The 13,943-nt window shown below is 29.9% G+C and overlaps 1 protein-coding gene across 1 annotated transcript in view; it reads left to right on the top strand.

The window, feature by feature from the left end:
* The window catches only part of LOC106473025 (ecotropic viral integration site 5 ortholog-like), a 20,954-nt gene extending 9,714 nt beyond the window's left edge, over positions 1-11,240 (top strand). The window contains exons 7-14 of the mRNA XM_022401536.1: positions 647-814; positions 1,443-1,589; positions 2,476-2,625; positions 3,080-3,247; positions 4,570-4,716; positions 7,224-7,319; positions 8,362-8,457; positions 10,269-11,240. Of these exons, the coding sequence (XP_022257244.1) occupies positions 647-814; positions 1,443-1,589; positions 2,476-2,625; positions 3,080-3,247; positions 4,570-4,716; positions 7,224-7,319; positions 8,362-8,457; positions 10,269-10,505 (1,209 nt within the window). The 3' untranslated portion in view covers positions 10,506-11,240. The remainder of the gene's footprint in view (positions 1-646; positions 815-1,442; positions 1,590-2,475; positions 2,626-3,079; positions 3,248-4,569; positions 4,717-7,223; positions 7,320-8,361; positions 8,458-10,268) is intronic.
* The last annotated feature ends 2,703 nt before the right edge of the window (positions 11,241-13,943 follow it).

Genomic DNA, 13,943 nt, shown 5'->3' with positions numbered 1-13,943 from the left:
TATATATATATATATATATATATATATATATATATATATATCAGACATGATAATTTTCTGCAGATTCACCCATTTCTGAGTTTCATAGGCTAACCAAGTCCATTTCTGAGAAACATATAAATTAATTGAGGAAATAACTGGGAAAAATAATTTAACATGAATAATATTTGCCTAACAAAAGCATTAGAAATGCCTAATGGTTTTCTGCCTTGGCCTCGACAAATTTTCAGAGTTTTGGGTTATCATATCTGATGTATGTTTAGCAAAAGGATACTCTCACCAAACAAAAGTAAACAGTTAAAACACACATCTATAATAAAATATTTCTTTTATTAGCTACGTTTTGGGCATATGCTGAAAACATAGCTAATTTAAAAGAAAGTTTTTGTTATAGACACGTATTTCAACTTTTTACAGTATCTCTTGCAACAAGTTTTCTACATCTTGCAGTCTTTTTGAACAGTGCTTTTTTTTGTTTTGTTTTTTCAAACAAAAGTAGACCGATTTTAACAATGTTAACAGCTAATATGACTTCCTATATGAACATTATATAGATTCTACATTTATCTTTATTTGCTTAACTTTCTTTCAATGACCAAACTTATTTTGAATGAGTAATGTATTTGTTTTGTAAATTTTCTATCAGGAAAATGCTGCATTAGCAGGCAGGTTAATAGAGGGACAGGTTAGTCGAGCTCAGGAAGCAGAAGATAATTTTGCTATAAAGAGAGAGCTTGTTGTCTTGCGGGACAGAGAAAATACTATAAGAGAAGAATTGAAACTAGCTTATGAACAAATTCAAGAAATGCACAAGGTAAAAAAATATACATATTTTTATCTTAGCTCATATCATATTCAATATCCATTTATTGTGTCTGCTTAAGAAAGAACACACAGGAAATTTTGTAAAACTTCCTAAAATTTTAACTTGTTGTGAAAAAAGATTGGCTAGAGTTGGAAAAATATTTGTCTTGCTTTAAAAAGTTGGTAATTTGAAACAATGGCAACATTGATAATGGAGTCATCTATATATTTAATCATCAAATAATTGAAATAGTTCATTCCACTAAACAGTAAGTTAAATTTACTATACAGCTGTCACTGAATAAACTTATTACACTGGTCATTTATTTTTTGTAGTTCCCCACCCTTTTTTTTTATAAAGTTTTTAATAATTAAGCTATATTATCATATTTTGTAGCTAAAAGTTGGTTTTTCACTTAGAGTAGGGGTAGTTCCTTCTTTCTTCTCCACTTCTTTGCTATGTAAGTAATTGATTACATTTGAAAATATTGCCAGACACAATTTTGGATAATGAAATTCCTAAATTACATTTACATTTGTGTAATTATGAAAATGTTGCATATGGTTGTGATATTAAAAAAATTTTGGAGCATGTCAGATGAGAATTAATCTTTCTGTTTTCATGACATTATTTGCAGCTTGGGTCTCAGCCTCCTTCACTTGACATGTATGCAGAAGATATTATTCAGGTGCTACAGGAAGAGCTGGTTGCTGTGAAGCTGAGAGAGGCAGAGAAAGAAGATGTTATGATACACTTGCGACAGAGGATTCTTGAACTTGAGGAGGTATAACGTGCAGACAGGATCTAACATTACTTATATGGCTTTAAAAATTCACTTTTGTAAATGGAAGATCAAAACCAGTGGTTGTTTTCATTTTCAGCTTTAGTATAGTTAGCTGTGAAATATAGAATGATAACAAATAGTGAGTCCCATAAAATCTGGAAAATCGTATTTAACAAGCAGGCTCAAGAAACTATTGCCCAAAGACTACATTTGTACTGCAAATTTAAAGAAATGTTTAAAAAATTGGAAAATATTACAAGAATATTCCTGCAAAAATGTTATTTGTTTGCAAACTATGAATTTATCATTGCACAGTTAGCCCATTGTGCAACTTTGTGTTAAAACAAACACATTTGAGTTAGTTTTAGTTTTGTGATTTAAAGTGAAAGACTAGAATATACCTTTGAATCTTATAGTCAGATTTTAATATATGCAAACATTTTGTGTTATTTGAAAGTTCACATTCCTTTTGACTTAAAAAAATAGAAAATGTAATCCAGTTCTGTAATCAGATTTTAAATAGAAACATTTTGTGTTATTTGAAAGTTCATATTCCTTTTGACTTAAAAAAAATAGAAAATGTAATTCAGTTCTGTAATCAGATTTTAAATAGAAACATTTTGTGTTATTTGAAAGTTCATATTCCTTTTGACTTAAAAAAATAGAAAATGTAATTCAGTTCTGTAATCAGATTTTAAATAGAAACATTTTGTGTTATTTGAAAGTTCATATTCCTTTTGACTTAAAAAAAATAGAAAATGTAATTCAGTTCTGTAATCAGATTTTAAATAGAAACATTTTGCATTTATTGAACTCGTTACTTACAAAAACACATATCCTAATTAAGATGAGAAGTTTTTTGTGTATTTATTTATGCTAATGATAGGCCAATAAGCAGCTGCGAGAAGTCACACCTGATAATTCCATGGCTAGCCTCCAAGAAGAATTGATTGCTAGTAAACTGCGAGAAGCTGAAATTAACCTGTCCATGAAAGAGCTACGACAAAAAATAACAGATCTACAGTTAATGTGGGAGGTAGGTGAGCTCATATGAAAGTATACTTAGCTCATCAAATGATGCAGTAATGTTTAAATAATACAGTTAAACTAGACATTAATGTAAAAGTAGGATTTCTATATAGTAGTGTTTATTAAATCATTATACCAAAATTGTGAGAGACTTTTGGATGAAATTAGTAATAATATATACAAGATTAAAATACTATGCACTTATATGAAGATGATACAGACTTTAATTTGATTAAAATTATATACTTTTCATACAGAAATGTATCATTTGAAAATGTGATAAAAATATATTGATATTTAATGCTTTAACCCTTTCACTGCAGCTGGGGCATATATTTCCCACTGCACTGGGAAATATATGTGAATGTGTTAAGTATTATGGTTTCTGCAAATCTTATATGATATATCCTAGTTTATTAGCAAGGGAATTTTTGGACCTAAGTTGTTAATTTTTTTTTCAGAAACATTTAGCTGAGACAGAGACTGACTGTCCATCACCATCCAAAAAACAAGAAAAAACCATGCTTGCACAGTTACAGAAAGATCTGATGACAGCAAAATTTTGTGAAGCAGATGCTACAGCAGAACTGAAGGAACTGAGGCAGAAGGTCATGGAATTAGAAACTCAGGTAATAGAGAATAAAAATCAAACCATGCATAAATAACGAACTGAAGCAGAAAGTCGTGGAACTAAAAACTTAGGTAATACAAATATAGAGAGAATAAAAATCAAACCATGCATAAATAAGGAACTGAGGCAGAAAGTCATGGAACTAAAAACTTAGGTAATAAAAATATAGAGAGAATAAAAATCAAACCATGCATAAATAAGAAACTGAGGCAGAAAGTCATAAAACTAGAAACTCAGGTAATAGAGAATAAAAATCACACCATGCATAATTATTTGAAATAAAAATGATTTTTTGGTTCAGAAAAATATATTAAAACACTTAATTTTCCATTATTGCACTATTGACTCTACCCTAATTGCTCATGCCCCCTGGGGGGGGGGATGCCCCACACCTTGGGAAATGCTGTTATAAGGTATATTTTCAATATTTCAATTTAGATGTTTGCTAGAAGAAGCTAATAATGATGATCAAGTAATAATCTAGAAACTTCGTGGAATTTAGAGAAATAAGAGTACATTATAAATATGAGTAATCCTTCTGTGAAGTATTCATTGTGAAGTTACTGAGTAATGAGTGAATGATTGAGTTCAGTGTCAGAAAGGTTCATTCAATGCTAGAAGTGAGAGTTATTGTGTTTATTCAACTGATCAATCAATTAGCAAGGAAATTTAAGTTTTATGTTTGCAAGTTATGCATAGGTAATGTTTGTCTCAGAATTTTAGTTGAAATGCTGTTTGTGAACTTAGGCCTACAACTTGCGTCAAAGTGACTGTAGCCTGTAGAAATCATTTAGAAGGAATAAACTAATTCATCATCATTGGGTAGACTGGTTTTGACATCATTTTACCAAATAATCCAAAAGAACATGCACAATGATAGAATATGTTACAACAATAACATCTGATGTTGTAATACTCCCGTTTAAAATCTCATTCATTTCTATTCTAATTATTATCACTCCTATAGGTGGCTCGGTGACAAGTGTGAGGGCTTATAACACTTAAAATTTGGTTTTGATACTTGTGGTGTGCACAGCACAGATAACCCATTATGTAGCTGTGTGTAACAAAAACAAAAGTTTTATCCTTGTTTCAACATTAACTGAATTCATAATAACATAAATGATATTAATCCATCTTGTGTATTATAATTTTCTTTTTCTTTAAAAGTACAATTTAAGAAGTACAACATATATTTTTGAAAGTCAAGTCTGTATTCTATATAAAAAGGAGACAGGATTTGTATAGCATATAAATTTATTCACAAACTTTTTTTTTTAAATTTGGAGAAATATAATGATCTTAATTTTATTACCAAAGAACCAGGTGAGCCTGAACCAGCTCCGACGTCAAGCAGAAGAAATGAAAAAGCTGCAGGAGAAGTTCGACTCTGCTTTAGATGAAAACAACAAACTACAGAACCATCTGCGAGAAGAACAGCGAAAAAATATTGATTTGCTTTCCCAGGTTTGTGTAAAAAATAAATTTGATGTGGAGTAGTAGTACATGTTAACAACAAAACCAAAACTAATTTATTTTCCTACATTTATTTCAACATTGCCATACCTAGAGTTTTACATGTGCAATGTCGATCGCTAATGCTTACAAGTAACCATTCATTACTTCCGTTTTTTGCATCTGATCCTTGTGATTAAACATAGTGGCTCATAGAATGGCTCAGAGGTTTTTTCAAGCACAAACGTTTAGCTCATAGCTCCATCTCTTGACCAATTTGAGATCTAATTACAGCTGCAGCTATTGATGATTTTCTCTTGTTTGTAACTATTATAACTTTTGTCATTCACTGGTATCACATCTATAGGAATAACAAGTTTTTGAGGGTTGACAACATTTGACTCCATATGTTGAATGCCTTGTAGATCCTTATTATTATTAACTTAACATTCTCTTAACTGCTCTTTTATTATCACAATCATCTAATACCGTGTGATCAATACTACAACATTTCAAGTAATTAACACAAACATAATGTGCAGAGTACTGTGGTATTTTCTGACCTGTGAATTTCCTCAAAAGGTAGACAGTTTGCACCTGCTAACTGAAGGTTTGAAGGATACTGGGTTCCAGTGTGTGTGTGTGTGTGTGTGTATCTCTTCAATATCTGAGTTTATCAGGAAGATAGAGTCAAATCATGTAAGGTACAGAAGAATAATCTCTATTTACACTACAGAAACACAATCACAGATACCAACACAAGACAAAACAAAACAAGGGCAGGTGGGTTTTTGGTGTGTGTTGTATTGGTGAGAAAGAAAAGGGAAATTAAACCTTTGCACAACCTCTCTCTCACCAGTACAGGGTGTACCCTCCCTCTAAGTTAAACTGAAAATTATGAAATAAAGATAAATTCAGAGCTAAAAGGAAAACAAACCAAAGATACATAACTTACTAAAAGTTAAACTAAAATTCAGCAAAAACTAAATTGTAGCAAAATAACTATATAAAGAAAAATATCAATCTCAGCACAATCTCTGCTAAACAAAGAAATACCTGGCTGTTAACACTAAATACAATAATATCTAAAGCCAGGTATGCACATGAACCCTCTTTTACACATGACCTTTGTCCAATCATGCTCAATCATGGGCAGAGAAAACCAGGGCCATATTCAGTTCATTGACAAAAAAGAAAACTTTCTATATTTGGACATCTTGTGCTTTCTTCACTGCAAGAAACTTTGTTAATCGTCAATTAACAGGTGAGGACCCAAAAAGAGTCACAAGAAACAAAGATAACATGTTTGTTTACTTGGAAGACTTTCCTACATCCAAACTCAACTGAAAGGAAATACAGAAATTTAGAAAATTTAGACATTAACTAAGGGAGTAAAAAGCACATGGTACTGTCCTGTAGTACAGTATAAATTAATTTTGCATTTTTGTCTGTAGTCTACTTTAATGATGATACTTTAACTAGTAAACTACAATATTTCAAAAAGACTGAACTAGAAAAGGCTGAGAATAATAAAAATCTTAATTGAATGATGATGACAGTTCTTGTTTTTTTATGGGAATCCTACCAATGTTTTACACAATGAAATCACTATTACGAAATAAAACAACAACAACAACAACTTGGCATTTAAAAGAACCAAGGTTACTATTACGAACAAGAACAATTTGCATTTTATAAAATCAATGCAAGCAGTTGGTAAGACTATTTTGTAACAAGAATTCTAAGCATTCAGACTGAAAATAATGTATAATGTTTCTGATAAAATCATTGAGCCTTTTGTATCAAATATTGTAGTAATGCATTACTTGTATAATCAGAATATGGAGAACTATTTCACATAGATAATGTCTATGTTTCAATGTTGTATGAAAGCTAATAAACACTAACTGGTTCATATCCAGTCACAAAAAGATTTTATCTTAGAAGATTCTAAAATATATGAAATTAGTTTTAGCAACAAACATAACCTGTTGTGAACAGAATAGTAAAAGCGTAAAATATATTCATGTGTTTTAAAATCATGCACATAAATCCATAAATGAAGATCTTCTAAAAGCCTCATTTCTTTGGGTCTTCTGTAAACTAAACTAGAAATATATTTGAATTCTAGAATTCATAATTGATCCAAAATACTTTACTTTTTTTTTGTTAATTTCAAAATATCTTAATGATAATAGTGCAATGTTATATTCCTAATAAAATTTAACATTAACTAATTTATTATCATAACTGGTATTTATGTTTTTTGAGATGTTGGAAATTGTTTGTGCATATCTCATTTTCAAGCAGGATTTGTTTAATTATTTGCATGACACTCTTGAGCTATTTTTCTTTATGATAGCTTGTATGACTACAGTTACATCTTTGTTTTTAAAACTTAACTTTTAAGTTATCTGGGTGTAAAACAGACTTATTAAATTTTCAAATACCCCTGTTTGAGTGTATCACAAAAAACAAATTTTCTTTGGAAAGCAGTGATTCAGTCTTGAATTTCTTAGATGAAGGAAGATCAAGTGATGTCTAAAATACGAGAAGTCGAACAAACCCAAATCACCGCTGAACTAAGGCAGAAAATTTCATCTTTAGAAATCAGAGTAAGAAAATTGAAAACAATCTTTGATGCATAATATTATTTTAATAGGTTTCAGATAATTTAATAGCTAAATTTATTTTACATATGAAAGTACTTTGAAGATATCAAGTTAATTTGTAAATTTTGTAACTAATTTTATTCTGAAAGTAAGCATAATTATACATAACAACTAATGAAAAACAAGCTTATCCCACATTTACTGAACACTAATTTAGAACTGATTAATTAAAATAAGATGGTTTTGCATCTTAAGAATCTTTTTATATATTTCTCGGACGTACTCGGTTGTTAAGATGTTTTTTAGACGGTATGTTATTGTATTCAGTGAATGTTTGAACAAAATTATCACTGATTAAGTTCATAGAAATAGATATAACACTTTGTAAAATACATTAGTAATTAAATTGAAAAACATTCTTAAATTTGTGTGTGGAAGTTAACTTTATAGGTCAAGCAATATTTTATTACTTTAAATATAGTGCTCTAAAAACTTTGTAATTACTGAAGTGCTATCGACCAACCCAGCATTGGAGAAAGAATGTTCACTACATGTATCTAAAAATGTGACAAGCAGTTTGTTGTGCACAAAAAGATGAGATGTGTTACACAAGTATTTGCATTCAAGATAAGTCTGTGAGTTGATGAGATCGGTCTGATTCAGACTCGAAAAAATCAGAGTGCAAGGTGATGTTCGTGTGAAAAATAAAAAAATACATTTTTCCATCGTAAATGTTGCATATTCCATTTGTATAACTTCTAGAACCTCCAGAATGTGTATCTACAGTTTTTTCAGTATCTCACTCCTCTTCCATGAACTGTTATTAGACCAGCAATGTTAGGTAAAATGAATAATTGATAATTCTAACATCCAATGCATAATACCATGTTAATAAATGACTCTCTGTAAGAGGTTGTGGCATGTACACTTTGGTCCCTCTCTTCCTCACTTATGCACACAGGGTTAACTATCTTGAATTAGCTTAGTTTTATTACAAAGATAAGCTCTCCTTTAGAATCTTAAAACTTTTTCATTAACCTTTCAGAACCAGGAAATAGTGACTGCTGGACAGTTATCCTTAGGGGAAGAAAATGACACCATTAAAGATCTTCACGATCGTCTAAATGATCTACAAGTTGAGGTTAGTTTAGACAAGTATGGGTTTTAAGTCAAATATTAGTTATTAATAAAAGGATATTCTGGTATTACAATAGTCAAATGGAGTTAGAAATATGATTTGATGGGGGGGGAAAACAACTTTAGTTTGCTGATCAAATCTATAAAAATATTATTTTTACTTGTGGAAAACATCTTTTTTTTTTCATTGTAGTATCAGATACATTTAATACTTTTTTTAAAATCATAATAAATAATAAAAAACAACGTTTTATATTTACACATAAAAACTTTATTGAAGCCGTACGGCTTCAATAAAGTTTTTATGGTGTAAATATAAAACGTTGTTTTTAATTACTTATTATGATTTAAACAAATTTTAAACATAAGTGCTGGTAGTGCACATTTATTACTGTTCTATAATATATATATTTCATATGTACGAACATAGGCGTAGGGGCTTGATTTTGACCGGGGGGGGTGGGGGGCAAGCAACTTTAAACCATATAGTATTATATTTTAAGGTTAATTTTATATTTTTGTACAAAACTTGCTTGCCTCCAAAAAAATGGTTCCAATGACTTCCATGTAGAACCATACAGCACTAAAGGGTTAAAAAGGTGCAAGTGAAAATGTCACGTGTGGATAATATATTTTATGAAAAGGCATAATCAGTTTACAAACATAAAAGTTATAGATATGTACAGAGCTTTTGCCCAATTGTTTTTGGTGATTTTTTCCCTAAAACTATTTGGGCCAGAATTTACCCCCTTGACCCCCCGCCCCCTACGCCAATGTCTACAACAGTTCTAATATTGGAACACGGAACACACTAAACTCAGTTGAGATCATGTGCAAAATATCGTATTGAGATATCACTTTTTGTTACTTGACTAGTTCAGAAATTAATCTGTTGTTTCATGAGATAGTTGATTGTGTGCTGCTTGACCTTACATTTTGGGAATACCTTGTGACCATCAGATAAAGCAGAGACTTTCACATTTTCTGTGCATGTTTTATGATTGGCCAGCTGCAAAGAGAAAGTGTATAGTACATGCACTTTTGATACCTTCAGGAAGAGATTCCCTTTGACCTTTGAATATATTACATGAATATGCCTGAATAAAGATAAAACTTTATTGCAATGCATATTAAAAGTACTTAAAAGATCTATCCAGTATGATATTGTTGTCTAAAGTAATTTATTTATCTCCATACTAGAGGATTTCACTTGAGACATTAAAATCCTCTGAAGATCTATTCTCAATTAGCTTAATCCTTTCTTTAATAGGTGTTTCATGTGTCCAGTAAAATCATCTTAAGATACATCCAGTACACAGATCTTATACATAGTTAATGTATTCCTTTCTTTAGTAGGTATTCCCTATGTCCAATATAATCATCCCAAGACCTATCCAGTACACAGATCTTATACATAGTTAATGTACTCCTTTCTTTAGTAGATATTCCCTATGTCCAGTTAAATCATCCCAAGACCTTTCCAGTACATAGATCTTATACATAGTTAATGTACTCCTTTCTTTAGTAGGTATTCCCTATGTCCAGTAAAATCATCCCAAGACCCTTCCAGTATGCAGATTTTATATGCAGTTAATGTAATCCTCCCTTTACTGTAGGTTCTACTGGCTTAGCAGAATTGTCTTCAGACTCTCTAAATAATCGAGAGTACAAATGATGTTTTATTGATGTCTTTGTTATTATAGGAACATGTCACTGGATTATTCATTATGATAAGTTTCTTTAAAAAAAAAGTTTAGTCTTCAGAAAATAAAGCATATTCTATCTGAAACCTATAAATTCTGGGTTACTTATTAGGTTGGACGATTGGAAACCCAAAACAGAAAGCTAATATCTACTGTTGCCCTTCAGAACCTTAGACAAAACAGCAGGATATCAGGAGGATCTGTTAGTCGTATTAACAGCCTCTTAGAAATGGCTATTAGCAGAAGTAATAGCAGTGAGAACAATTTGTTAGAGAACCAGTGGCTTCAACTTGGAAGTGAACCACATCTTCCAACAAGTAAAGATTTATTTGAAAATGGCAAAACTTGATAAAATGTTTTTTCAATAAATACATAAAATTAAAATGTAAATTTGTTTCATATCTTCTTTGTTTGTTTATGACATTTTTGAATACAAATCATTATATTTTGTTTAAGTTTGTACCAGCAATGAGATGCAGTTTTAAATAAAGTAGAGACCTTCAGGTTTGCTGTTATAACAACAATCAGTTCCTACGTTACATGTATTTAAAACTAACAGTAGTTATAAATAATGTATCCCCAGAGTGATACTCTGAAATTTCTAGTTTGATGTACATATAAATATATTAGAAAGTAGTGTAAAAAGTAAACCTATAATACCCAGTTATTTGTGGTTGAGAGGTTAGATGCAATATTACGAAGTTTAGTGAGTAGTGTAATATTTTGAGTTATTAAAAAGTGACTTACTAACAAGCACTAGAGAGTTAACCCTTACCTGGTGTGTGACAGGTCTCAGGTTCAAGTCCTAGGTAAGGAAATATATGTATATATTGTGGAAAATATAAATTATTTGGATTGCTGAAGGTGTTTATAAAACTTGAGTTAATTTACACATAACTTAAATTGACGATGTACATTTCTGATTATATAAAACCTTTCTTCATGTGAAGCTCTTACAATATTAAGAGTTCATTCTTATTTTTTTTGTCTTTTTAATAATTTTATTTGATAACAGAAGATTATCTAAATGCGTCATTTTAGAAATATTGGGTAAAAGTTTATGGTTTAAACATATTTTTTTGTAGTTTCCATATATTTGGGTGTGTTCTCGAAGATTTAAAATTTTTATTTTTCAAAACTGTTTTTAGTGACTAAAAATGGAATATTCAATAATAGTAAATACTTTTTTTTATTAGTAATATGTTGTTTCAAAGATTAACATTGTTATTATATGAAAGTGAAAAAAGAAAGACAAAACAAGTATAAATAATCCTTGACTTGTGTTATCTATGCAGTATATTCTCATAGTTAGTGTAAAATATTCGAGGATTTAGGAACCTGAATAACAGTTTAGTTTTTTATACTACTATGTAAATAATAGGATTTTTTTATACCATTTGATTAACAATGTAGGATAACCTTTCTAGTTTGAGTGTAAAACTCTTCATAGTTTTGAAATCTCAAGAAAAAATGGTTTATTTATTTCAATATATTAAGAATATGACAATAAATTGAGTAGTCTTTCTGAAGAACAATAAAATAAAATGTTGAGACTTAGGTTTCAATTGCATTCTTTATATAATTAAGAAATAATAGTATGCACAATATGGCTTTTAATAAACGGTTTCATAATTGCAGCTTTTAAAACGCTATTTAGAATAAGAATGCAGTAAAGGCTCAAATCTCATTTATGATAGGCAACCTGGAGAGAGAGAGAAAAGAAGAGTTAACAGTTGGCTTTTAAAGCATGAATAGTTTTGATTTACAAAAGCCTTAAAATAAAGTTGTTGTTTTTTTTTCTGTAATTTGTGAATTGAATAACAAACAATAAATGTTGTGCATTTTCTATGAAAGTTTAAAAATATGGTTGTAAGTAGGATGATGGTTAATCTATGGAATTGAAAAATATCCATGAAAATTTTAAAATAAGTCAACATAACTGATAATGAATGTATAAACATTTTTGTAAATAAGTATTATATTAAAAAATTTAAATAGTTCATATTTTTGATTCATTTTCAGTTCTAGTTGAATGTGGCCTACAATTTAAAATTTTTATATTTGGTACAAAAGAAATCATTCTTAATATCATGGAAATGTGAAACATGTTTAACATTTTTGGATGTCTTTCTGAATGAGAGTTATGGTGTATTCAGCCAATTATTTCCCTATCATTAGGTTGCAACTCAAAATTGGTCACAATTTTTTGCACCAAACCACAAGTAAATTGCAAAGTGGTATATGATAAATATATCCACCAAATATTATGTTTCACTCAAACACAAAACTATTTATATTACAAGCATAATTAATATTGCTTTACTAATAATGACAACAAAAGTGCTATATATATATATAATACATTCAGTTTGTGTAACTGATTTCTTATGAAGTCACACTGTGATCTTCTTGCATAAAGTTTTAGTTGATCATAAATTAATGTACACTCCCGTAATATCCCCCCAAAAGGTCTGTTGAGGAAAATGTGATGTTTAAAAACTTTATTAGTGTAAAGTAAATAATACAGTGCAGGACTTCACATAAAAAAAAACATGCTTTTATTTTTTTTATAATCACATATCAGTGTGTTGACAACATTGTTTTTTGTTTAGCCTTGCTCTTATATTTCAGGAAGATTTGAAAACCTTTATTCAAGTATATATATTAGACATAACTTAATTTTTATAAAGAAGTAGTTCGATATTTTTACCTGATTAAGTTAAACCTCCAAATGAAATAACTTTTTAGTATACTTAGCAATGAGTTGTTAATGTATGTACCAATCTTGGGTCTGATGTCCAATACAGGTTATCCTGTTGTAAACAGGAATGAGTTCATACAATTTTATGCATGTAGTTTATCTCTCCCACTTATTAGTTTAACAGATTAATATTTGAAGAATGGTGGCCTTATAAGTTTAGATATTAACCCATTAACTGCAGCTAGTACATGTATATGGCCCCTAAATGTTTTTTCTGTTTATTGCATCAACTCATCGGTCACTGCTTTCGAGTAGATCCATAAAATAATCTCGATTTTCCCCAACTTCGGTAGTGCTTGCTGCTGCAACAGCAGCCAGATGTTGTCGTACAAACCTCTCTGATGTCTTGAGAGAAACTGATGGATATAAGGTGGAAATAATTGACTTACTATATGGCAACATATAGCAGGATGTCAATAGACAACATTATCACAAAAATTTACGATTCAACACCTCCTGCTGGAATTTTAAAAGCAAGAATCCATATGTGTATTAGCAAAAGTGAACTAAAAAAAAATTGGAGGCCATATACGTACCACCTACGGTGAATGGGTTATAAAATAATATTATAACATTATGTTGTATATAACAAGTAAATATTTTTTAATAAACTTTGTATTTCTTTTATATATGTATGACATACTGATTGCATTTTACTACTTTGAATAATTACTGTACTTTCTGTGAAATATAAAAGCATTCAGTGGAAAATTTATTTATGCTAATCAGAGCATTTCATTACATATAGTGACATACATGCCGAGTTTCAACTTATTTCCTTCAAAATAATAGACCCTGAAAAGTTGCTCTGTTAACCTTAAACAGAAAATTTCTGCATTTTTACTATGCAACTTCTACATTCATACACTATAGTTTTAAAAAACAGTAATTTTATTTCTTTGATTACCACAATGATCTGTTGTCATAAAAGGGGAAAACCATTTTATATACAGGCACATAAGCCACAGACTCTCTCAATAAAACGTCTTTATTACACTCATAATGCAATGCAGTATCTTTTATTTT

Source organism: Limulus polyphemus, unplaced genomic scaffold (genome assembly GCF_000517525.1).
Source record: "Limulus polyphemus unplaced genomic scaffold, Limulus_polyphemus-2.1.2 Scaffold5819, whole genome shotgun sequence".
Classification (NCBI taxonomy): domain Eukaryota; kingdom Metazoa; phylum Arthropoda; class Merostomata; order Xiphosura; family Limulidae; genus Limulus; species Limulus polyphemus.
This window is presented reverse-complemented; position numbering and strand designations above follow the sequence as displayed.